General features: G+C 40.3%; 1 protein-coding gene across 1 annotated transcript in view; it reads right to left on the bottom strand.

The window, feature by feature from the left end:
* Positions 1-25,958, bottom strand: part of LOC311062766 (uncharacterized protein) — a gene marked incomplete at its 3' end in the record, with an annotated part of 151,705 nt that overhangs the window by 58,251 nt on the left and 67,496 nt on the right. Inside the window, exon 13 of the mRNA XM_084081987.1 lies at positions 17,598-17,615. Within this exon, the coding sequence (XP_083938113.1) occupies positions 17,598-17,615 (18 nt within the window). The remainder of the gene's footprint in view (positions 1-17,597; positions 17,616-25,958) is intronic.

The following is a 25,958-nucleotide window of genomic DNA, read 5'->3' as shown; positions in this document are numbered from 1 at the left end:
CCCTGTTTGACCACCAAAGTCCCTTTCTGAAGGAAACATGAGTGAAGCCGATGCCAGGTTCTCCTCCGAACGTGTGTCCTTTATTTGCAAATGAGAGATCGAGGATTAGTACATCATAGATGAACACACAAGACAGACACCAATGTAGCCTAGTATTGTGTGATTAACCACTTATCAACTTTTAGTAATAGGTACAATGTTATTTTTAATCTATCATCAACAATACAGAAATGAATATCAAATGAATCTCAAATGTATTCTCTCAAAAGTAAAGCAAATGATTCAAAGGAATATATATATAGATCGACATACAGACAGACAGACTGATGTATTAGAAATATTGTGGCACAATGAATACCAAGATAGATAAAAATAAGGCAGTCATCGTGTGTAAATAAAATAATTAGAGTTACACAAACAATACATTGTTTTGAGCCAGGGTTTACAGCATGTGTTGTTTGTCATTCTGTAGTAGAATTAACGTTCTATTTATTTATAATTATTGGACCCAGTGCGAACTTTATTCAACTGCAATCAAATATAATGTTATTTATATACAAGTATGTTGAAACATCTCCCTCATGCTCTAAAGCAGCGGTCTTCAACAGGGGGTCCTCGGGGTTACTACAGGGGGTCCGCCAAATCTTGACCACCACTTGAACCCTAGCATCCCTTTTCTGATGAGAACTTTAGCCAAAAGTAGCAGATCTACAAGCTCACAACGCCTCGCGCTGTGAGCTTGTAGATCAATAGGCCTATAGAGGGGATCCCTGCTTCATCTCTCTCTCAGCTAGGGGGTCCTTGCACTGAAAACGTTGAAGACCCTTGCTCTAAAGACAGGTTTTCACACTGTCCGACAAGTCCCGAATGTCTCGCATACATTCCTAGGTGCCTGTGAGGGGGGGGCGAGTATTTCTACCCTTCTCCGCACATCGTATTAAAATATAATATGTCTGCACCCCTGCTCTTAAATGATTACATTTATAGCGGCCAAGATAATATAAGCAACGGGTTGAAATAAGCTACTAATTCGCTTATATAGTCAACCTGTGGCCATTAAACTCCCGTCTACAGGCGCTCCCATACTATTTCATTGGGGAAACATGCCACAGGCTGTCTGAAAAGCTATTTAGACGCTTTTTCAACCCGGCTACATTTTCAATTTCAACGCAACCCGAGGCTAATAAACATGCCTAGAGGACAATATTAGCCGGTATCAGGTTCCAATTGGTGATATTGAATTGGCGACAGACTTGTGCAGCAACTACACAACTGAGCTCCCAATTGATAACGTTAGTAAAATATAATACAAATAATGTTGCGATGCCACAACGATATCCATTGTGTAGAAGGGCTCCATTGTTTACTTGCCACCCCCGTTGCATTAGATAAATGATAAAATAGAAAATAAAATGAATTAATTTGGTGGAAAGTACAGTCAAACACTCTCGGGCGCATTTTCAATACAAAAATGCACACACATGACTCAACAAAAATATAATTATAAAATACTTACTGTAGAGAGGCGTACAGTTGGTATAGATCCTTTATTTAGAGTTAGGTTGCTTGCATAACCAGACTCGTACATGGGCAGATTGGAGAAACAACTATCCAAGAAATGATTTGCGCAAATATATAGTTGCTTGGTTAGAGGAACGGCGTGGCCCTCATTTATAAAGTTTATCCACATAGTTCTTATGGCATCGTCCTGCTTTGGTACTCTATGTACAGACTTATGTGGGTATTCACAGCCGAAAACACAGCAACGATAAAGGTTTTGATTTGATTTAGCCATTATATTACTGAAAACAATACCTCGCAACTGAAAAAAACAATGGCGAATGGTTGTAAACAATATCAAGAGGAAAGGGGTGGAGACTGAGAGGCGGAGACTGAAAATGAGGGGGCGCGGCAATATGTGCAACTTACGTCAGGGCTACGTCAGTTGCACAGCCATTCTGAGATGGCCTGTTCAGACACGCCCATTCAGGAAATCCATGAAATGAGCTTGAATGACTGAATGTTAAAAAAATATATTTTTTTTGGATACAAGAGACCCTGGGAAGCCCAAAAAATACTAAAAACCTAAGAAAAAATGAAATTCATGGTGTAGCCCCTTTAAGCTTCCTGGGCTGGTCATGACCAGTCTAACTCTACTCTGCTAACCAGGCTGTGCTGTGAACCTTTCTGTCTGCAATAAACTCAACGCTACGATAAAGTCGTTGTCCGCCTACTTCTCTTGCACGCATTCCACAATCTCACAACAATAGCCAATCGACAAGCTCTCAAGTCATCGTGATGTGGCAGGTTGGGAGCTTGTAGATCGGCTATTTTTCACAACTTGTGTGATACTGTTGTATGAAGTAGGGCATTCATTTATGGAATCATTTTCTGCCTGACAGCAGATATATATATATAGAGAAAGAGATAGAGATACACACACACACACACACACACACACACACACACACACACACACACACACACACACACACACACACACACACACACACACACACACACGCGTCTACATTTATACAATATATGTCTACATTTGTTCCACACACCTCCATCACTGACTTTGTCATTGGTTCCAACATCTATGTACAAGAACTTGAGGTCTGCATCAACTAATGCCATCAGGACAACCGAGTTGGCATGGGGTGCATTTCGCCTTTCCGACATGTCGCCTTTCCGACGTTAACGAACCCTATACCTAACCCTAACCCTAACCGCACGCGGAAGCCACTAGTCGGAGTGGCGAGATGTCGGAATGGAAGGAGCACCCCGTTGGCATGTTTATAATTAAAGTGAGATCCTGACTCTTTTGGTGGCTGTATGGTGATATGTTTCCCATCCAGGGCTTCAATACAGTGGGGGAAGTTCCACTTCCACTTGTCTTCAAACTGTATGGCAATTTGTTTCCATTCCTCAATTGTAGAAGGCACCTTCATGTGTGTCTTGCTAAGCTGTTCAAACGGGGCTTTGCACGTTTCTACTACAATTTTTAAAATGCTGTGGCGGCTCACACAACATTTTTAACAAGTACTGTAGTGACACTAGTTCACAGGCTGGTCTCAGGCTAAAAAGTTTGGGAACCTGTGCTCTACAGAACGACTCTTGTTCAAATTGTGTGCACAAAACTGAATTACATTACATAAAATACATTACACATTCAATGCTGATATTCTGCATGAACAGTATGTGTGTGCACTCATCTTCACATACACCCTTTACAGTAAACAGCACAATAAAAACATTACTAGAACTTCAACAGGTACATATGTTATGAAATGATTATACAAAATCAAACCAAACTAATAAATGAGGATTACATTGCCTGGCTATTAAACATTCCCCAGGGGCTTGGGTTTCCAAAATAGGGGTTTTGTTTGAGGCAAGTACCGGTGTTGCAATGAACGTCTATACGCTCTACTGTCTCTGTCTCCGATGTGCGGCCAGGCTACTAGACGGGAGGGCCTCGTAGCGGCCCGACCCTCTAGTTCACGTACAAAAGGCAACTACCTTTCATCTTAAATTCAATGATTAATGTTCAGACAGTGTCCACAATTAGGTGCAAAGGACTTAGTAAATCTGGGCTTGAGAGTATTAAACACTGAAAGTGCCTTCTCTTTCTATGACATACAATGACCTCAGGGGCGTCACTACCGTCACGCAGACAACGCGGTTGCGTTGGGGCCCATGACGTTAGGGGCACATCCCCACCCAGGGAAAAAAATAAATAATAATAATAATAATGAAAAAATAAAATGAAAAAATTAATAAACCTGGGTGTGCCCCTTAACATTGTAAATGTGTAATTGTTAACCAAGGTTGATTTTATGTCGCAACATAATATCTCAAATTCGGACCATGATTGTCACTTTTATGGAAGGAGGGGAGGGGGAGGGCACCGCCCGGCGGGGACAAAGACACCGGAAAACGGAAGAGTAAGACAGGTGGTCACTCACAGGTGTAAATAAAGACACAACAACAACAACATGGAGAAGCAGAAACAAAAAAGCGGTTTTCAGAAGCGTAAATTAAAAGAAGAAGCAGAGAAAAAAATAGCTAAACTTCCAAAAATACTTGGTTTCTTAAAAAAGAAAGAGGACAGTTATGAGCTGGTCGAGGCGGGGGCACAAGAAGAGGCACCTGTCTCAAGTAGCAGCTCAGACCCGGTGGCGGTGGATTTGACAGAAGATGAGCCGATTGCCACTGTGACTGCTAGCACCAGCGGGCCAGCTAACCACGGCGATGCAGATGATGGAGCCTGTGATATTGATATGGAGATCCAGGAGATGGAGATGGAGGAAGAAGGGGTTGAAGTTGAAGAGGAGGACATGCCGCCAGAGCGAGTTACAAGTAAATACCCCACTGACTTGGGACTTTTCCCTGATAATGTAGACTCAAAAGTCAAACGTTATATCGTGTCAATGGGGCCATGCAAGCCCACTGGCCCTTTCCGGAGGGATCCCAAACAGGAAAATCGGTCTTTTTCTACTACATATTACACCCGCAAAACCAAGTCTGGTTTGGAGATACCACGGACTTGGCTATGCTATTCATCCAAGCTAGATGTAGCCTACTGTGAGACCTGTTGGCTCTTTGCAGATCGCTCATTACTAGGTGCTAAGAACAAGATATGGCGAACAAACAAATGGCAGAATTTGTCCCACAAAATTCACCTACATGAGTCATCTGATATGCATACCGCCGCTTGTGTGATATATGACCGGTGGCGTTTGCACGGAACGATCGACGAGGACATGGAGAGAGAAATCAGACTGGAGACCAACTTTTGGAGACAGGTACTGGACCGTGTGATAAATGTTACACTTAGTTTAGCTATAACTAACATGCCCTTTCGAGGACACCGGGAATCAATAGGCCAAGCAAACAGTGGGAATTTCCTGGCCATCATTGAGCTCATGGCAAAATATGATGCAGTCCTAAAAAATCTAATAAATCGCCCAGCTCACGCATTGAAGTACCTTAGTCCAGCAATACAAAATGAGATTATTGACATCCTTGGAAAACATGTTAAAAATGACATTCTGGACGAAATTCGAGCAGCCCCATTTTTTTCTGTCATTATGGACACTACCCAAGATATAGCAAAAATAGATCAAATGAGTGAAGTATATAGATATGTCACAATAGAGCGAGACGCTCACGGTGTTGCTAATAACGTAAAGATCAACGAATCATTCCTTGGATTTCGAGAAGTCACAGACTCGTCTGCAGCCGAGCTTACTAATGACATCACATCGGCTATTGAGAGCAACGGATTACACCTGTCAAAGTGCAGAGGGCAGGGGTACGACGGTGCCGCTAACATGAGTGGCATATACTCAGGAGTACAAGCACGGATAGCTGCAAAGGAGCCAACAGCTGTATATGTACACTGTGTTTCTCATAACTTAAATCTGGCCCTTAATGATTCAGTTAAGATACAAGAGATATCAAAGTTTTATGACATTGTAGAGCGTGTTTATGTGTTCTTTGGGCACAGTATAAAAAGATGGGCAATGCTCTCAAAGTCTGACCAAACAAATGATAATGATCTCAACATCACACTGAAAAGGATTTGCCCCACAAGATGGTCATCACGTTATGAAGCAGTGGCCTCGTTGAGATATCGCTACAGTGATGTTATGAAAGCATTGACTAAACTGTCACTTACGAGCCCAAAGAAAGATGAGAGAGACGATGCTATTGCACTGAAAACATTGAGAAATTCATTGAGAAATTCAACTTCATCTGCACTGTTGTTCTCCAAAGCAAAATTTTGGAACAAACCAACGTTGTCTCAAAACTTCTGCAATCCCAAGACGCAGACCTGGCCACAGCAGTTCAGCTGCTGGACAGCACCATCAAAGATCTGACTGCATTTCGAGCAAGTTTTGAGGATGCCAAGCTGACAGCTGAGGGCCTTTCCGAAAAGTGGGGTGTAAGCAAAACGTTTGAAAATATTCGGCAGAAGAAAGTGAAAAGGCAATGAACTTTGTCAAGACGAACGTTTAGCGGATGCACAGTCTTATTATCGCGTGCATGTGTTCCAGGTCTGTCTGGATATAGTGATCTCGCAGCTGACCCAGAGATTCACTGGGTTACGATCGACAGTGGACACGTTCAACGTCATTCAGCCTGAAACACTTTGTAATGCAACAGATGATGAACTTGTTCTACAAGCAAACACACTGGTGGAAAAGTACAAGAATGACATAACCCTGGACTTTCCGACACAACTGGTGTCATTCCGCGGGTGCTTACGAGACAGCATCGCAAAGGTTAAGACCATCACAGAGCTAACTAAACTTCTTATTGTGGAGAACAACAGCATTAGTTCTAGTTTCGGCGAAGTCTGCAATGTATTGCTGCTTTTCCTAACCATACCAGTCACAGTGGCATCAGCCGAACGTTCCTTCTCGAAATTAAAGCTGATCAAAATCTGAGGAGTACTATGGGACAGGGACGCCTCAGTGGACTGGCCACACTGTCCATCGAGAATACCCGTGCACGCCAGCTGGATATAAAGGACATTATAACTGAGTTTGCAGAGCAAAAATCCCGGAAGGTTCACTTATAAGGTAAGCAAAGGCAGAGCCTCTTTCATTTATTTTAATAATCACTAAGAACTTGAATCTGTTGTTGTGGTGTGCCGTCACCAGATTTTCATTTCTTTTTTCTTCTTTTTTTTCTCCTCTCAACCCAGTGACTCTGTCCAAGGTGCTGAAGTGGGCGGGTGTTCGAAAGAAGCTTGTGCAACGTATAGGACATTATTGTGTTATTTGGCACTTTGTACTTGCCATGAAGGACTTTATTATATCTGTGCGAAATTGCGCATTTGAGATTTGAAAAGCACGCTTTGAAAAGCGCATTCAGTGTTTAGTTGAATGTATCGGAGGAAAATGGAGAATTCAGAATAAAATGTAATTATTTTACATTATTAAGCATTTCCAATGGCTTTTTTATACTCAGTTTTCTTTGCCCACCGTGGACTTATATATATAGACCGTCCGATAGTATATCTTTGTTTTGGCTGTCATTTATTTTCTTAATTGGTACACAGAAAATAGCCAGAATATGATCTATTTAAATAACGAAATTAAATCTTATTTGCAACCATGCATTAGACTATGCAAGCACTATTTTGTACCGCATTTAAAATAAGATTTTGTTATTTTAATTAAGCATTTCTAATGACCGTTATATAGATGTTTGACTTTTATGGCCGTTTTCTGTGTTTTTCCTTCATTCAGCAGTGTTTGGTCGGTTTCAAAACCGTTGTTAATGTACCCGAAATCCATCCTAAACCCGTTAAAAAAGTATCCGAAACCACTCATAACCGCAAACATTCCGCGCCCGCGCGGTATGGGCGCACATCGCGTTCATGAGGGCCCGCTGTTACTGCCTCGCGTGGGGGCATACTGTTGCCTCGTTACGCCACTGAATGACCAGGTGGATACAGGTTATGTAGTTACGGTTATGTGCATATTTTCCATACGTACAGTTATATTCTCTGCTTCAAGGTTCTACCAGCATGTAAAGTTTTTTCACACGACACTGTAAGTACAATCCGCATGCTGGTGCACTGTCAGCATCTGCCAAATGAGGCCTTAACCACTGCCTGGTTCATAGACTTGGTTAATGACTGGTTCGACTTGATGATATTGAGAGGTCACCTTTTTGGCCAGTAAAAACAAATGTACACACACACACGCACGCACGCACGCACGCACGCACGCACGCACGCACACACACACACACACACACACACACACACACACACACACACACACACACACACACACACACACACACACATACACACACACACACACACACACACACACACACACTACAAACTATAAATGTTGGGGGGGGGGGGAAGTTCTGCTTGTGGTTGCAGACTGTCTAGGGAGAAGAATACTGAGGCATTCCGGTCAGTCTTCAGCTTCATCACTTTGAAGTCCCAAGTGTTAAATGGTGTTAGTGCTTCTGTGTTGCCTTGCTCAGCAATAAACTTATTTTTTTCACCTGAAGACGGAGTGCCTCAGGATTCAGTCTGCACCACAAGCAGAACTTTGGGGGGTTTAAAAATATACCTGTTTGACTGTAGAGCACCTGCTTGAGGAAGCCACTGACAGACAGTGCTGGCTCCTTCTGTTTGATACTAATAAAACATGTTTGATATATGCAGGGCTGTATCCACCAAACACCACTGCTAGTAGGGGCTGCTAAGTGAAAAATCGTTACGCGGCGGATAAAAGCATGAAATTTGATACAGATGTCCCTTGGGTCATCCTAAAACATCCTAGAAGGGGGGCCCAAAAAAATCTTAAACAGGAAGTAAGTTATGGACAAAATTCAAAATGGCCACCTAAACTGTTGACCGTTGACTCAAAAGACACCAAAAAGCATAACATTTGGCACACATGTCCCTTGGGTCATCCTAAGACATCCTAGAAGGGGTGCCCAAAAAAGTCTTCAACAGGAAGTGAGTTATTGACATAATTGAAAATGGCCGCCTACAGTGTTGGCGATTGGCTCAAAAAGCCTATAGAATCTCCAAAAAGCATACAATTTGGCACATATGTCCCTTGGGTCATCCTAACACATCCTAGAAGGGGTGCTCAAAATAATCTGAAATAGGAAGTGAGTTATTGACTAAATTGAAAATGGCTGCCTACAGTGTAAAATGATGCAAGATACCTAAAGAATCTCATAAAAGCATGAAATGTGGTACAAATGTCCCTTGGGTGATCTGAACGCATCCTACAAGGGGTGCCCAAAGAGGTTTTAAACAGGAAGTGACCGCCTAAAGCAGTTGACACAAAAGATAACATAAAGGGACGTCATAAAAGTGTACCATTTGGTACGTACATTGAGTGCTTCTTAATATATCCTAGAAGGGGTTATTTTTTTGCTTGTTTTGCTTTGCTTGTTTTAGGAAGGGACCATGTTGAAGAAATTCTAAATGGCTGTTTAAACAGTTGACCACGTATTTTGTAGTCTACCTTCTGTTTTCATTTCTGCATCATCTTATTTATTTTACTTTCTGCATTATTTTTTTTATTTTACTCTTTGAATCTTCTTTATTTATCTAACTCTCTGCATATTCTTATTTATTTTACTCTGCATCTTATCTTACTCTGCATATTCTTATTTTACTCTCTGCATCTTATTTATTTTGCACTCTACATCTTCTTGCTGGTTTTACACTCTATCTTCTCATGTATTTTCTTCTTGATCATTACTGTTTTTTTGTGATTAGTGTTTAGTAACTACATGTATTCATGTGTGCCATTTCGCAATTACCAGCACATTGGCATAATGCTCTGCAAGGTAACCCAGCATCCCGGCATCTACACTTTTTCTTTATTTTGCACTCTACATCTTCTTGCTGGTTTTACACTCTATCTTCTCATGTATTTTCTTCTTGATCATTACTGTTTTTTTGTGATTAGTGTTTAGTAACTACATGTATTCATGTGTGCCATTTCGCAATTACCAGCACATTGGCATAATGCTCTGCAAGGTAACCCAGCATCCCGGCATCTACACTTTCTCGAACAGAAGGGCTCAGCTTTGCAGCCACACTTGAGTTCTCTACAAACTTTGGCAGCCCCTGGCAAGAATGTCCATAAAGGTGTCCACGAATCAGCGACTTTAATCCATCCATATTTGTCAGGAGATGGTAGAGATTGCATAGCTTTCAGGCTTCTGTACCAAATGCCAGATTGGCAAACTGCTCGATTTGAACGTTGTAGCAGTGCAGCCCGTGGGGGAGGAGTGTTTTCCATTGAGAGACTATTAAAACTTTTTTTTGGCACCCCTTAAGATGCATTCAGATCACCCAAGGGACATTTGTACCAAATGTCATGCTTTTATGAGATTATTTTTTATGAGTGTCTTTTGCATCATCTGTCAGCACTGTACACAGCCATTTTCAATTTCGTCAATAACTCACTTCCTGTTTCAGATTCCTTTTGGCAATCCTTCTAGGATGTCTTAGGATGACCCAAGGGACATACAGTATGTGCCAAATTGTATGCTTTTTGGAGATTATTTTGGTGTCTTTTGAGTCAACGGTCAACAGTTTAGGTGGCCATTTTGAATTTTGTCCATAACTCACTTCCTGTTTAAGATTTTTTTGGGCACCCCTTCTAGGATGTTTTAGGATGACCCAAGGGACATCTGTATCAAATGTCATGCTTTTATCCGTCGCGTAACGATTTGGCCATTTTTGTGGTTAGCCCCTACTATGCTGGGGCCAATTGGAAGTTGGGAGAGGCTGCAGGAGTTTATGAAAACATGGAATTGACATTCCAGTCCAGTGTTAAGCTCCCCCCAAAAAAAGGTAAGCATCAGGGTAAGTGCCTCTGAGACAAACAATCAAAATCACAATTAATGGAGGCAGTTATGATACTTACAATACTAAATTAATACATTTTATTCACAGCCTGGAATCCATCCCAGACTGGTGTCAGAATGGCAACAACCACCATGCTGGTAATGGCAGGTGCTGCACTCTTCCCAGAGGAACTGGAGAAGCACCTGCCATCAGTTCCCCCTTCCTTCCTGCCAGGAAACAGCAGTGGTGGGAAAAGTACTCAAATGTTTTACTTACGTAAAAGTATCAATACTGCAATGTAGAAATACTCTGTTACAAGTAAAAGTCTGGAATTAAAAATGTACTTGAGTAAAAGTACAATGATCCACCCCAGCGCCAAAACCTGCCACGCAAGGTTGAAGGCTATTGCCCTAACGCAACATGAAGGCAAGGGCCCCTCCTCTGAGAGCACAATGGTCGAGTACATGGACACGGTTACATGGCGGCTTTCCGACATGTCGCCTTTCCGACGTTAACGAACCCTATACCTAACCCTCACCCTAACCCTAACCGCACGCGGAAGCCACTAGTCGGAGTGCCCCTCGAATAATGACATGCCTTCACGGCCACAGTGGCCGTGGTGCCCCAGCTGCGCCCAGCAACTGATTTCAAAGTTTTTCCTCTGCGCGATTTTCCTGTCAATACGTTTTTTTTTGGACACCAGTCCCTTTGGTTGAGCTGCGCAGCTACAACATGCACAGTGGTAGGTAGGTTTGATTTTGAGCCTCCTATGAACCTTCGGAATCCCGCAACACCGTGTAATAGACACAAAAGCATTACCGGGCCAAACAGGAGTTAAATCTAACGCAGCCTGAACTAATCAATTGTAGGTTTGATTTCTAGCCTGAGAGAGAGAGAGAGAGGATTCCGTAGTCCTACAGACCGATGTGCCCCGGTGTTTTTTTCAACAGCAAAATATAGATGAATACATTTAATAAAATACAGCGAAATCCCCAAATTATGAGTTTTAATATAAAGCAAGCAACAGAATAACTGCAAACAAATTAAAAGTTTAGGCTATTAATATCATACAAAAGAGTGACCTCACCGCTCTGATGGACAAGAAATAAATAATCATTTTGCAAACCACATCCATGATATCTGTTCGTTTGTCAACAATGTTCTAATTGGGAAGTTTATTTCAGCAGCTAGAATGTGACAGTTTTAGTCCATTTTTTGGTGCGCAACACAGCCCTCGTTTAAGTGAATTGCTTTCACCTGCAGCTGCAGTGTGTGGAGTGTGCGCAACAGGGCATATCTCCGCCAAGCCAGGGTGACCTACCCAGGCACATGAAATTCATATGCAGGCATAGTAGCCAATTAGAATGAAATCTGCAAAAACTGACTCATATACTGATACAGAACCATATATTGGCTATATATTATGGCTGTCGGGTGGAAATCTTGTATGTTCCCTTTTAATTATTATTATTATTTAAAAACAAATTTAAATTATGAAAATAGCCAATCTACAAGCTGTAATTATTAATAATTAAGAAATACTATATTTTAAAGAGTGAAAAATCAACTAAAGTCAATATTAAGTTCAATCGCATTTCATTTGAATGAAAATAACTTGTGGGCAAAATACATAAAATCTCTAATGCAGAGGTCTTCAACAGGGGGTCCGGGACCCCTAGGGGGTCCGCGAAAGTACTGCAGGGGGTCCGCGAAATTGTTGTTTGATTAAAAAATATTTTTGTTTTTAAAAACTATTCTTTGTTTTCCCAAAAATGTAAATTTGTCTTTAAACATAACATGACATATTTTAATAGCTTAGTAATGAATGCACAATAACATGGTATGTTTATACATATTTTGTAGAGAAAGATCAGTGGTGTCAGTTCAGCAAAAGCTAAGGTATGGCAAGGTTATGGTTGCCAACTCCCAGAGATTAAAATAAGGGACATCTGTTCTTTTTTTAGGGGGTCAACCCCCCCAAAACCCCTGAAATGCATAGAAACTATGCATTTATACCTATAACACAATGCAAACACATTGGTCTTACACCTGCATTAGGCTACTATTCATGATTTTTTTTTTCTCTTTTTTTTCTGGAGCCAAGGTATGGCACCTGCCATACCTTGTCATACCCAATTGACGCCCCTGAGAATGGTCCTTTTGCACACCTACTGGGTCAACCTGTGCGTAGGAGCAGGCCATTTTTTCATGTTTATTTATATAAAACACAATTGTATACATAAATATATGATATATATAGTAGCCTACCCCCTACCCTATGAGGTAGGGGGTCCCTGCTCCATCACCCCAACAGTTTGGGGGTCCATGGCCTGAAAAGGTTGAAGACCCCTCTGTGAATCTAATGTGATTAATGTGACCCCTACTTCAGTCAGTGAAGTCCAGGGCTGAATGTGACATATTGAGACCTATATAACTAAATATTGGTCATTTGCCAACACATTATTTTGTGAAATAAATGGGTTATATTTCACAGATAGTTATACAATTCTTATAATATATTAAAATACAATCATCCTTAACCTTCAAGTTAAATGCATTATTTCCGTGGACTTAAAAATCTTTTTTTTTTTTGATGGCCTTCCTGCCCTGGCATTTGGCCTTTGTGCCCCGCAAAAAATTACAACGCCAAAGGTCAAGTGGCCTTGCCCCTAAAATGACGAAATTCCAGGCCTGTTTCAGACCCAAGGGCGATCCATATCACAAATAAAAAACACCATACACGTGTGTGTGCGTGCGTGCATGTTGTGTGTGTGTGTGTGTGTGTGTGTGTGTGTGTGTGTGTGTGTGTGTGTGTGTGTGTGTGTGTGTGTGTGTGTGTGTGTGTGTGTGTGTGTGTGTGTGTGTGTGTGTGTGTTTGTTGCTCTCCCGTCTGCTGTTCACTCTACCTTCAGCCCGTCTAATGTTTTTCTCATGTATATTCATGATGGATCCCTTTAACTCTTTTTGTTTATGACTAATACCATGAAAGGCCTACATCTTACTCATGTGAACATTAGAAGCCTATTCCTTAAAATCGATCTATTAAGGGCATGGGTGGTTTATAACAAACCTAGTGTAATTGCAGTATCTGAGACATGGTTAACTAACAATATCACTGACAATGCTGTTCATCTGGAAAAGTATATATTATTTAGAGCTGATAGGGGCTCTAGGGCAGGAGGAGTGGCCACATAGTTTCCTCAAATCTGTCTGCTGAGATTGTTACACCAAATGAGAAACCTATGCATTTTGAATCTTTATTTATTAAAATACGCTTCCACGAAAATAAAAATCTGACTATTGGAAATATCTACAGACCCCCTGATGCTCCTCCTGAGTCCATAAAATGTATTTTGGCCACTATTAACTCCTTGGAGCATTCAAATGAAGCCCTAATTCTGGGTGACTTTAATCGGAACTGGCTTGACCGGTCATGTTCCAAAGACCGTAACTTCATCAGCAGTGCAAACTTGACTCAACTTATAAGTGAACCTACCAGAGTTGATCCGTTTCACATGACTAAGTCTCTATTAGATTGGATCCTCGTCACCCATCCTGACAGGATTGTAGCATCTGGGGTATTGTCTGACTGTTTCAGCGATCAGTCTACCATTTTTTTGTGTTTGGAAGATCAAAATACCTCGCTTGCCACCAAGATATATACATATACATATATTCGGCCGTACACCAACGTCGAAGTCACATTTATCAACGCATCCTACACAGCTGATCTGAGCGTACACTTGGTCCCAGCGTTGATAAATGTCACGGCTGAAACCGAGCGTCATTTAAATAACACGCCCTTAAATATTCTCAAAACGCCCCGATTTTACGACATGAAGATTGAAGAACCAGAATACGACCAAAGAAGACATCATGATAAGCCATTAAGAAAGAGTTTCCCTCGCTCGCCACACACGCACACGCCCCTCTCTCTCTCTCTCTCTCTCTCACACACACACACACACACCCGCCCGTAGCGCATTGTCACGTAAGCTTGTAGCCTACATGAATGACATATTATGATACCAATCACATCGGCATGAATGGAATACTTTTGTATATTAATGTATTTAACCCATACCGAGCAGTGCGCGTTCGAGTTACACTAAAATAAAGCCGTCATGTAGGCTGTTCCCATTTCCCAGTGAGACCGGCCCGCTCCGCATTAATGAGAGATAGCCTGGCGAGAACATTAATGAATGAAGGCTGATGTGTGTTGGACCATGGGTTAAATGTCTGATCACCCGGTGGCCATGAAAATATAACAGCAGCGCCGCCTGTTAGACCGGTGCTCGCGCAGAAGAGTGCTCTCGCAGAAAGCGCCCGTATATTTTGAAAATAGCAGATCTACAAGCTCACAACGCGTCGCTGGCTTGTGAGCTTGTAGATCTGCTATTTTCAATACAGACAGATCTACAATCTTATCTGAATGACCGTTAAAGCAGTTTGTTTAAATTACTTTATAAAATGTTATATTTTCACAGGGATTATTTATTAGTGTAGATATACAGATTTATGAGTGGATTATGTGTCCAGATGCCTCTCAGACAGTCAAACAATGCTGCTCCGCTGGTCTAGGATGAAATAAACGGGTGCAGCCAACGTCAACAACTGGTTCCGACCAGACGTGAGATTTCAGCGTACCGTAGGATGATGCCCACGTCAGGATATATTGATAAATGCCGAAAGGTGCGGTGATCTCGCCGTACGCCCATTATTTGGGCTGCACCGCGTTGATAAATGAGGGCCATTATGCTTACGGGTGCAATATTTATTGATCTTACTAAAGCTTTTGACATGGTTGATCACTATCTCCTCCTGGATAAACGGTATGCTATTGGTCTTTCAAGACAAACTCTATTATGGTTCAACTCATATCTCCACCACAGACGTCAGTGTGTCTCCTATCATGGCACTCAGTCAGACTTTATGATTATGGACAAGGGCGTACCCCAAGGCTCGTCCCTGGGGCCGCTACTGTTCTCTATTTTTATTAACGACCTGCCTACAATCTGCTCTAACACCCATATCAAATTATATGCTGATGACACAGTACTGTACTTCCCTCACTCTAATATCTCACAAATCCAAGTCATGTTACAGGCTGACTTCGACTCTGTTCAGAGATGGTTTCATCTCAACAAACAGTTGTTGAACAGAAAAAAGTCTGTCAGTATGCTCTTTACTACAAGACCAATTTCCCTGCCCTTATCTCTTAACTTTTCAGATGGAACACAGTTGGAGAGAGTTGAGGAGTTTAAATATCTGGGCCTATGGCTCAATTCTCAGCTCTCTTTTAAGACACATGTAAACTCAGTGGTACAGAAAATAAACTTCAGCCTGAAAGTATTATACCGGTCCATCAACTGTTTCACCCTTCAGACTAGAAAAAGAGTAATTTCACAGTTATTATTACCAATATTAGACTATGCAGATATTATATATCAGAATACCTCAGATACAAACCTCTACCCTCTTAATGTAATTTACAACAGTCTTTGTAGATTTATCTTGAGGTGTCCTTATAGAACCCACCACTGTATTATGTACGAGTCGCTTAATTGGTTAACACCCACATTTAGAAGACACTCTCACTGGCTGCTATTTGTTTTCAAATGCATATACACTATTTAAAACAATATCTACGTCCCTACAGCTCACCATACAGCCTAAGGCATACAGATTACCCTTACTTCATCATCCCCACCAGAATCAATAAAGAAGTTGGTCGACGTGCTTTTAAATATAAAGCACCATCCGACTGGAACGATCTCCCCAGTTCCATTTAGATCGATCAACTCCTTTAATATTTTTAAAGCATCCATTTTCACTCATCTGCAAATAACCTGCTCTTGCTTCTAAGTGGCTTTTGATTGTTTTCTGTCTCTTACAATCTGTCCTGTGAATCATGAGTTATATACTGCATGTGCATGTTTGTATTATGTGTATCTGCATGGGCAGGTCATTGCATGTTACCGCATGTGCATGTATGTAATGTCTGTAGCTGCTACTCCTGTTTTTGCTCTGTTAGCTCTACATGTTTACATCATTAATGCATGAAGTCTGTTATTTTGTGGGTACTCAGGCGGGGTGGGAGCGGCCAGTTTCAGGAGAGCTTATGTCTTATGTTTTTGTTTTGTTTTGTTTTGTTTTGTCTTGTCAAGTTTGTTTTGTCCTGTTTATGTACAGTATGCATGGATGTATCTGTTGTATTGTTTTGTCCATTGTATTCTCTGTATTTTTGTCATAAGGACCCTCTCTAAAATGAGATGACACATCTCAAGGGGTTATCCTTCTAAATAAAGGTACTATATATACACCCTGTATCACATGCGTTTAAAATCAAAGATAAATCATCCAAATAAACATTGAAGAGAAAAGGGGACAAAATCCCCCCCTGGCGTACCCCATATCATTCAGTAATCTTACATATACCATGAAATCAAATCAAACTATATATGTTTACCATGTTCTGTTCAGCTGAAAGGTGGATTCACTAGGTATGCTAAGTGCTAACATAATGGCCTCAATCCTGCATAGCCAATCTCAAAATGGGTCGCCTTTTGATGCGTTGTGAGCTTGTAGATCGACTAATTTAGCTAGTTGTCAGCTAGTTGAACTGGTATTGTATTCATGTGTTCAGTTGAGGTGCTGGCTACAGGCTCTGTCTCTCTGTTTTCATCATCATCTTCACTTTTCACTATCAACAAGATTACTCTTTGCCCATATCTTCAACATTTTTAATTGATGGTGCACTGACTGTGCTCTGTGCACACAATAATGTGGCTGTTGTTTGTTTACATTGTAGCTCTCATAGAAGATGCGAGAAAAGCTGAATGAGACGTGAATGAGAGGCAGTTCCTATTCTTTTTTAAAGTAATTACTTGTAAATGTTAGATCAGTGAGTCTTCTGTAGCTGGTTAGTTAATACTGACGTAGAATTAACTGCACAGCTTCACTGAACCCATTAATACTTTTACAACAGAACCATTGTCCTATTCATGGTACGTTTAGATAGATGCAGGGGTCCATGCATCGATGTAGTCACATTGTTAATTCTTAAATCAATGACCAGATTCATATTGGTTCATCTTTACACCCTCAATACCGGCCCACTTTCACCAATGAAATAAATAAAGAGAGAGTGCTTAAAACTTACTGAGATCCAGATGGTCTTCAGGTTCCTGTTTAATAGAAACAGTCCTGGCTGGAGAACTGATCTTCACCTGCAGACTGGACTCCACACACTGGTCTGGAATTAAGGAATACAATACACACTTTAATGATCAAAGGACTTTGATGTGACATAAATAAGGATAGATATGTATAATATTACACTTTATAAAATAGGTATAATAATATTGTTGCTGTGAGGTGGAAACCTATTATGTCCAAACAGTTACTTTTCAGAATTCAAATTCATAATAAATAGCAGATCAAAAGCTTGTAGATCGGCTATTTTTGCCACACACACACACACACACACACACACACACACACACACACACACACACACACACACACACACACACACACACACACACACACACACACACACACACACACAATACCTTATTGTTGTCTTATTTGCATTTTAAATGTGTCTGGCATTCTAGTATCTAAACTTGGTTGTCGTTGATCTACATCTGTGATTCTCAAACTCTCTAATTTCAAGGACCACACATTAGATTTGCATTAGACCACATAACTCCATTTGACAAGCTGTTTATCTCTGGAACCCAAATCTAGTGATATTTTTGTTATTAGGAATGATTCAGTCCATTACTGTCGGTCCATAATACATTTACTGTCTATGTACTGTAGGTATGGAGATCACAGTGAAATTATGATCAAATTAAAAATAGTTATCTTGTTGTATTTATTTGAATACATTGGAATGATGAAGATTAACTATCAATCATTTAGCTGGGGACCCCCTGGAACCCTGCCAAGGACCCCTGGGTACACAAACTCTACATAGAGATCCGCTGATCTGTCAGATTAAGAACTAGAGACACCATGATTGATATACTGATATATGTTTAGTGCATCTCATGTGTTTGGTAGTTGAAGAAACACAACATTTAAAAGTACTGAAACAATGTCATTCATTAGTAAACATTCCCCTCCCCCACTCTGTGTGCAGTGCAAAGGGCCTTGATCAGCCAAATCATGAAAAAGACAGTAGAGGAGATTCAAAAAATAATATTTTAAGCAGTATCGTCTCAACACCCGGCCTAAAGAGTCTCCAAATCCCTGTCTGCAGACTTCCACTCTAATTTAAAAACCTAAAAAAAACTAGGGATCCTTTAGTTTAGGGTGTTTCAGGGGGACCCATTTATTTATTTTGTTTTTAAATTTCTAAAATGTTTCTCTAATTTTTGAGTATTAACATTTGTTTTGTTATTCACAACGAATTAGGGGGAAAAATTTGCTGCTCCATTCACTTCAATGTAAACGGAAAAAAAAATAAACGGACAAATAATTCACATTGTTTCTATAAAAAAAAACATTAAAAACGCTGGCAGTGGGTGAGTACATTATGAATAAACTCTGGCACTCAATGTGTTAACATCTTGAGGTTTGCTTTCTTTGGTGAAGACAAAACAGTCAGCATGTTGATGAAGACATTGAAACATGTGTCTATGTAAATATCTCTGATGATGGCCCATCATCATCGTCATCATCATCATCATCACGGTGTCTTTTGTTATGAGCCTTTCACATTGAAATAGATAGCCCCTGACTGCAGTTAACTGGATGGGAGCTGAGAGGAGGTGGGAGGAGGGGTTTTTCCACTCCAAGACAAATGGGAGGTGTTACTGTATACTCCCACATCAACACACTAGTTTATTGTGGGATCGCTAAAGCGATCACACTAATGTTATTGCCACTATTTGTGGGATCGCTAAAGCCATCACACTACTGTTATCTTCACTATTTCTATACTATACTTCCCCCCCATTTTTTTGGCCCCTAACTAGTTCTTCATACTTTTAGCTACAAACTCCGTTCCAACTCTTCAACGTTTGGCCTACTCAGGACATGTCGGCTACCATTTGAATTTTTTTAAATAATTTGTACTTTTAGAGATATTTCACTTTTTACTGCTAAAAAAATCCCATTCATTTCAATGGGGAAATCCTATTTAGCTACAGTGGAGCCTAGCAACTGCTTATTAAACCCTAGCAACACCATATTAGACCATAGCAAACACCTATCATACCCTAGCAACCACCGATTAGACCCTAGAAACCACCGTTTTACCCTAGCAACCATCTGTTTTACCATAGTAACCGCATATTAGACCATATAGACTGCATATTAGACCTTAGCAACCCCCTATCGGACCCTAGCAACCGCTTATTAGACTCTAGCAACCACCTGTTTTACCCTAGCAACCACCTATTAGACCCTAGCAACCACCTATTAGAACCTAGCAACCGGCTATCAGACCCTAGCAACCACAGTTTTACCCTAGAAAACTAAATTTTACACTATTCAACACTGACAAACCTTTAGAACCGTAGACCTTTAAAACCTTTCAAACCTTACAAACCTTTCAAACCTTTCAAACCTGTTGAACCTTTAGAACCTTTAAAACCTTTCAAACCTTTCAACCCTTTAAGACTTTTCAAACCTTTCAAACCTTTCAAACCTTTCAAACCTTTCAAACCTTTAGAACCTTTCAAACCTTTAGAACCTTTAGAACCTTTCAAACCTTTCGAATTTTTCGAACCTTTCGAACCTTTCGAACCTTTCGAACCTTTCAAACCTTTAAAACTTTAAACCTTTCAAACCTTTAACACTACTAACAATATCAATACTCAATACCATCAACATTCTTAGCGATTCCACACGGTTTCTTCAGGAACAGTACTTTCTAGTTGTGGGATCGCTAAAGCGATCACACTAATGTTATCTTCACTCTTTATTATTGTGGAATCGCTAAAGCGATCTCACTCATGTTATCTTGCATATTTGTGGGATCGCTAAAGCGATCACACTAATGTTATTGCCACTATTTATTATTGTGGGATCGCTAAAGCGATCACACTAATGTTATTGTCAATATTTATTCCGCCCGTTTTTTGGCACCTAACTAGTCCTTCATACTTTCAGCTACAAACTCCGTTCCAACTCTTCAACGTTCGGCCTACTCAGGACATGTGGGCTAACATTCAAATTTTTGAAATAATTTGTACTTTTAGAGATATTGCACTTTTTACTGCTAAAAAAAGCCCATTCATTTCAATGGGGAAATTCATCATCATCCTCAGTCCCCCTTTCACACCCATGTTAACTCTCATCTCTTCTCCTCTCATCGGCCACACGGCCGCTGTTGTTTTTTTTTCCAAAAAAAAAAAATGTTTTCCCATTTTTTTTTTCCAATTTTTTTTTTCTTATTTTCTTTTCCTAACTTTTTTTTTTTTAGATTTTTTTTTTCTTTCCAAATTCTTTTTTTTCTTATTTTTTTTTCCTATTTTTTTTTTACACTATTCAACACTGCCAACACTATACAAACTTTTAACACTAATACTTTAACACCTTGTCAAACCTTTCACACCTTTCAAACTTTTCAAACCTTTAGAACCTTTCAAACCATTAGAACTTTTAGAACTTTTAGAACCTTTAGAACCTTTAGAACCTTTAGAACCTTTCAAACCTTTCAAACCTTTCAAACCTTTAGAACCTTTCAAACCATTCAAACCTTTAGAACCTTTCAAACCTTTCAAACCTTTCAAATCTTTCAAACCTTTCAAACCTTTCAAACCTATAACACTACTAACACTATCAATACTCAATACCAGCAACATTCTTAGCGATCCCACACTGTTTCTTCAGGAACAGTACTTTCTAGTTATTATATATCTATTCCGCCCGTTTTTTGGCACCTAACTAGTCCTTCATACTTTTAGCTACAAACTCCGTTCCAACTCTTCAACGTTCGGCCTACTCAGGACATGTCGGCTTACATTCCAATTTTTGAAATAATTTGTGCTATTAGAGATACTAGAAGCTTCGGGCGGCCGAGGGTCTAGCCCTTCGGGTGGCCGAGGGTCTAGTCGGGGACCGGCCTACACAGGAACGATGTAAATAGGGAATGAATGCTCCACCCTTTAAATCAAACCCCATTATACCTGTTGTCATAGGACCCGTTTTGGCCATCTGTTTAACTGTGTCCATTTATGCCCATCTGTGTGTGCATTTATGCCCATATATGGAGCTATCTGTGTCTGTGATATATGGACATCTCTGTATGTGTCTGGGTGTGTCCCTTTTATGCCCGTATATGGAGATCTCTGTGTCTGTCTGTGTCCATTTATGCCCATTATCCTTTTTTGTAGCGGGAGAGTTCAGCTTGAGTTTTTTTGGAGAACTTGTTTTTTGTTGGTCTTGTGCTGTTGATTTAGCTTGTCTTATGTTTGTCTCCCCCGTCTGCACCTCATCCAACTCAGATCTTGACTGATCCTTGTTTTCTTCAGTAAAAGCAGCACAGTTAATTAATTCTTCATCACCGATCTCATCAAAAAAACTGTCTCCTCCTTTGTCTGCTCCTCCTGTCTTCCCACCAGATGTTGACTGTTCCATCTGCTCCCCAGGAACACTGTCTCCTCCTCCGTCTGCTCCTCCTGTCTGGCCAGCAGATGTTGACTGTCCCATCTGATCCCCAGCAACAGCCTTATTAGCTTTCCATTTCGCATCCCAATCGAGTTTTGTAATTCTTTGGTTCATTTTTATTTTTTCCTGCTCCAGTTTTTGTATATAAAGAAGGACTTGAGTCGATGTCTTGAAGGCCTGCTCCTGCAATTCCTTCCGGCTTTCCATGAACTTGCACTGATAATTTAGAAGTACCAAGTTGTTACGAATTATTTCTCCTTCACCGGGGTTTAGCTTTGGTAGCTTTTCTGGAGAACTCATTTTTTTGAGAGCTGCTTATAGACTATAAGCAGAGGTCTGTCAAGAGTGCTGGACTTAGCTTAGAAGCCGGCTTATATACTTTCATCTGTCACCTCGGAGTGAGAGGAAGAAAGACTATAGTTTATGCCACACTCAGAGATTTTTTGTTGACTCATCTAGTGTATGTGATGCCTTTTATGAAGTGATGTCACAATGAGTCAGCGCTTGCTCCGGAACAGCCCGATGTCAGTCATCTCCGCATACGGAGATTCCAAACCTTTCGTGCCGGATCCAAAAAACTGTGTATCGGGTCGGGTCGAGGCCTAGCTAAGATCGTAGGCAAAGGTCTGAGCTATCTGTGTGCGAAATTTGGAGTCTGTAGCACCAACCATGTGCTTTCAGGGCTCATCCATGCGATTCGGGCCAATTTGGATTCGGCGTCCATTGGCTTCAATTAGTAGTCAGGACTCCGCATATGGAGATTCCGAACCTTTCGCGTTGGTTCCGGAAAACCGCATATCGGCATGCGATTTGGCCCAATTCGGCCTCGGCTTCAATTAGTAGTCACGATTTCACTTTTTACTGCTAAAAAAATCCCATTCATTTCAATAGGGAAATTCATACTTTTAGCTAGAAACTCCGTTCCAACTCTATAACGTTCAGCCTACTTAGGACATATTGGCTACCATTTGAATTTTTTGAAATCATTTGTACTTTTAGAGATATTTCACTTTTTACTGCTAAAAAAATCCCATTCATTTCAATGGGGAAATTCATACTTTTAGCTAGAAACTCTGTTCCAACTCTATAACGTTCAGCCTACTTAGGACATATTGGCTACCATTTGATTTTTTGAAATCATATGTACTTTTAGAGATATTTCACTTTTTACTGCTAAAACAATCCCATTCATTTCAATGGAGAAATGCCATTTAGCAACAGTGGAGCATAGCGACTGCTTATTATACCCTAACAACACCATATTAGAGCCTAGCAACCACCTATTAGACCCTAGCAACCACCATTTTACCCTAGCAACCACCAGTTTCACCCTAGCAACCGCATATTAGACCATATAAACTGCATATTAGACCCTAGCAACCCCCTATTAGACCCTAGCAACCGCTTATTAGGCCCTAGCAACCACCTGTTTTACCCTAGCAACCACCTATTAGACCCTAGCAACCGCCTATTAGACGCTAGCTATCACTGTTTTACCCTAAAAAAATAAATTTTACACTATTCAACACTGCCAACACTTTAAAAACTTTTAACACTAATACTTTAACACCTTTAAAACCTTTCAAACCTTTAGAACCTTTAGAACCTTTAGAACCTTTCAAACCTTTCAAACCCTTGAAACCCTTCAAACCTTTCAAACCTATAACACTACTAACACTATCAATACTCAATACCTGCAACATTCTTAGTGATCCCACACTGTTTCTTCAGGAACAGTACTTTCTAGTTGTGGGATCGCTAAAGCGATCACACTACTGTTATTGTCAATATTTATTTATGTCACCCCTGTTTTTTGGCACCTAACTAGTCCTTCATACTTTTAGCTACAAACTCCGTTCCAACTCTTCAACGTTCGGCCTACTCAGGACATGTCGGCTTACATTCAAATGTTTTAAATAATTCGTACTTTTAGAGATATTGCACTTTTTACTTCTAAAAAAAGCCCATTCATTTCAATGGGGAAATTCATACTTTTAGCTAGAAACTCCGTTCCAACTCTATAACGTTCAGCCTACTTAGGACATATTGGCTACCATTTGAATTTTTGAAATAATTTGTACTTTTAGAGATATTTCACTTTTTACTGCTAAAACAATCCCATTCATTTCAATGGAGAAATGCTATTTAGCCACAGTGGAGCCTAGCAACTGCTTATTATACCCTAACAACACCATATTAGAGCCTAGCAACCACCTATTATACCCTAGCAACCACCTATTACACCCTAGCAACCACCGTTTTACCCTAGCAACCACCTTTTGTACCCTAGCAACCGCATATTAGACCATATACACTGCATATTAAACCTTAGCAACCCCCTATTAGACCCTAGCAACCACATATTACACCCTAGCAACCACCTGTTTACCCTAGCAACCACCCGTTTTACCCCAGCAACCACCTGTTTTTCCCTAGCAACCACCAATTAGACCCTAGCAACCACCTATTAGACCCTAGCAACCGCTTATTAGGCCCTAGCAACCACCTGTTTTACCCTAGCAACCACCTGTTTTACCCAAGCAACCACCTATTAGACCCTAGCAACCGCCTATTAGACCCTAGCAACCGCCTATTAGAACCTAGCTATCACTGTTTTACCCTAAAAAAAATACATTTTAAACTATTCAACACTGCCAACACTATAAAAACTTTTAACACTAATACTTTAACACCTTTCAAACCTTTCACACCTTTCAAACCTTTAGAACCTTTCAAACCTTCAGAACTTTTAGAACCTTTAGAACCTTTCAAACCTTTAGAACCTTTAGAACCTTTAGAACCTTTAGAACCTTTCAAACCATTCAAACCTTTAGAACCTTTCAAACCTTTAGAACATTTCAAACCTTTCAAACCTTTCAAACTTTTCAAACCTTTCAAACCTTTAGAACCTTTCAAACCTTTAGAACCTTTCAAACCTTTCAAACCTTTAGAACCTTTAGAACCTTTCAAACCTTTAGAACCTTTCAAACCTTTCAAACCTTTCAAACCTTTAGAACCTTTCAAATCTTTCAAACCTTTCAAACCTTTTGAACCTTTCAAATTTTCAAACCTTTCAAACATTTCAAACCTTTCAAACCTTTCAAACTTTTCAAACCCTTCAAACCTTTCAAACCTTTCAAACTTTTCAAACCTATAACACTACTAACACTATCAATACTCAATACCTGCAACATTCTTAGCGATCCCACACTGTTTCTTCAGGAACAGTACTTTCTAGTTATTATTATTATTCCGCCGTTTTTTGGCCCCTAACTAGTCCTTCATACTTTTAGCTACAAACTCCGTTCCAACTCTTCAACGTTCGGCCTACTCAGGACATGTCGGCTTACATTCAAATTTTGAAAAAATTTGTACTTTTAGAGATATTTCACTTTTTACTGCTAAAAAAAGCCCATTCATTTCAATGGGGAAATTCATACTTTTAGCTAGAAACTCTGTTCCAACTCTATAACGTTCAGCCTACTTAGGACATGTTGGCTACCATTTGAATTTTTGAAATAATTTGTACTTTTAGAGATATTTCACTTTTTACTGCTAAAACAATCCCATTAATTTCAATGGAGAAATGCCATTTAGCCACAGTGGAGCCTAGCAACTGCTTATTATACCCTAACAACACCATATTAGAGCCTAGCAACCACCTATCATAACCTAGCAACCACTTATTAGACCCTAGCAACCACCGTTTTACCCTAGCAACCACCAGTTTCACCCTAGGAACCGCATATTAGACCCTAGCAACCCCCTATTTTACCCTAGCAACAGCTTATTAGGCCCTAGCAACCACCTGTTTTACCCTAGCAACCACCTATTAGACCCTAGCAACCGCCTATTAGACCCTAGCAACCGCCTATTAGACCCTAGCTATCACTGTTTTACCAAAGAAAAATACATTTTACACTATTCAACACTGCCAACACTTTAAAAACTTTTAACACTAATACTTTAACAC

Source organism: Gymnoscopelus microlampas, assembly GCF_963454915.1.
Source record: "Gymnoscopelus microlampas genome assembly, chromosome: 16".
Lineage (NCBI taxonomy): Eukaryota > Metazoa > Chordata > Actinopteri > Myctophiformes > Myctophidae > Gymnoscopelus > Gymnoscopelus microlampas.
Note: the sequence above shows the minus strand (reverse complement) of the source record. Positions and strands in the feature narration are given on the sequence as shown.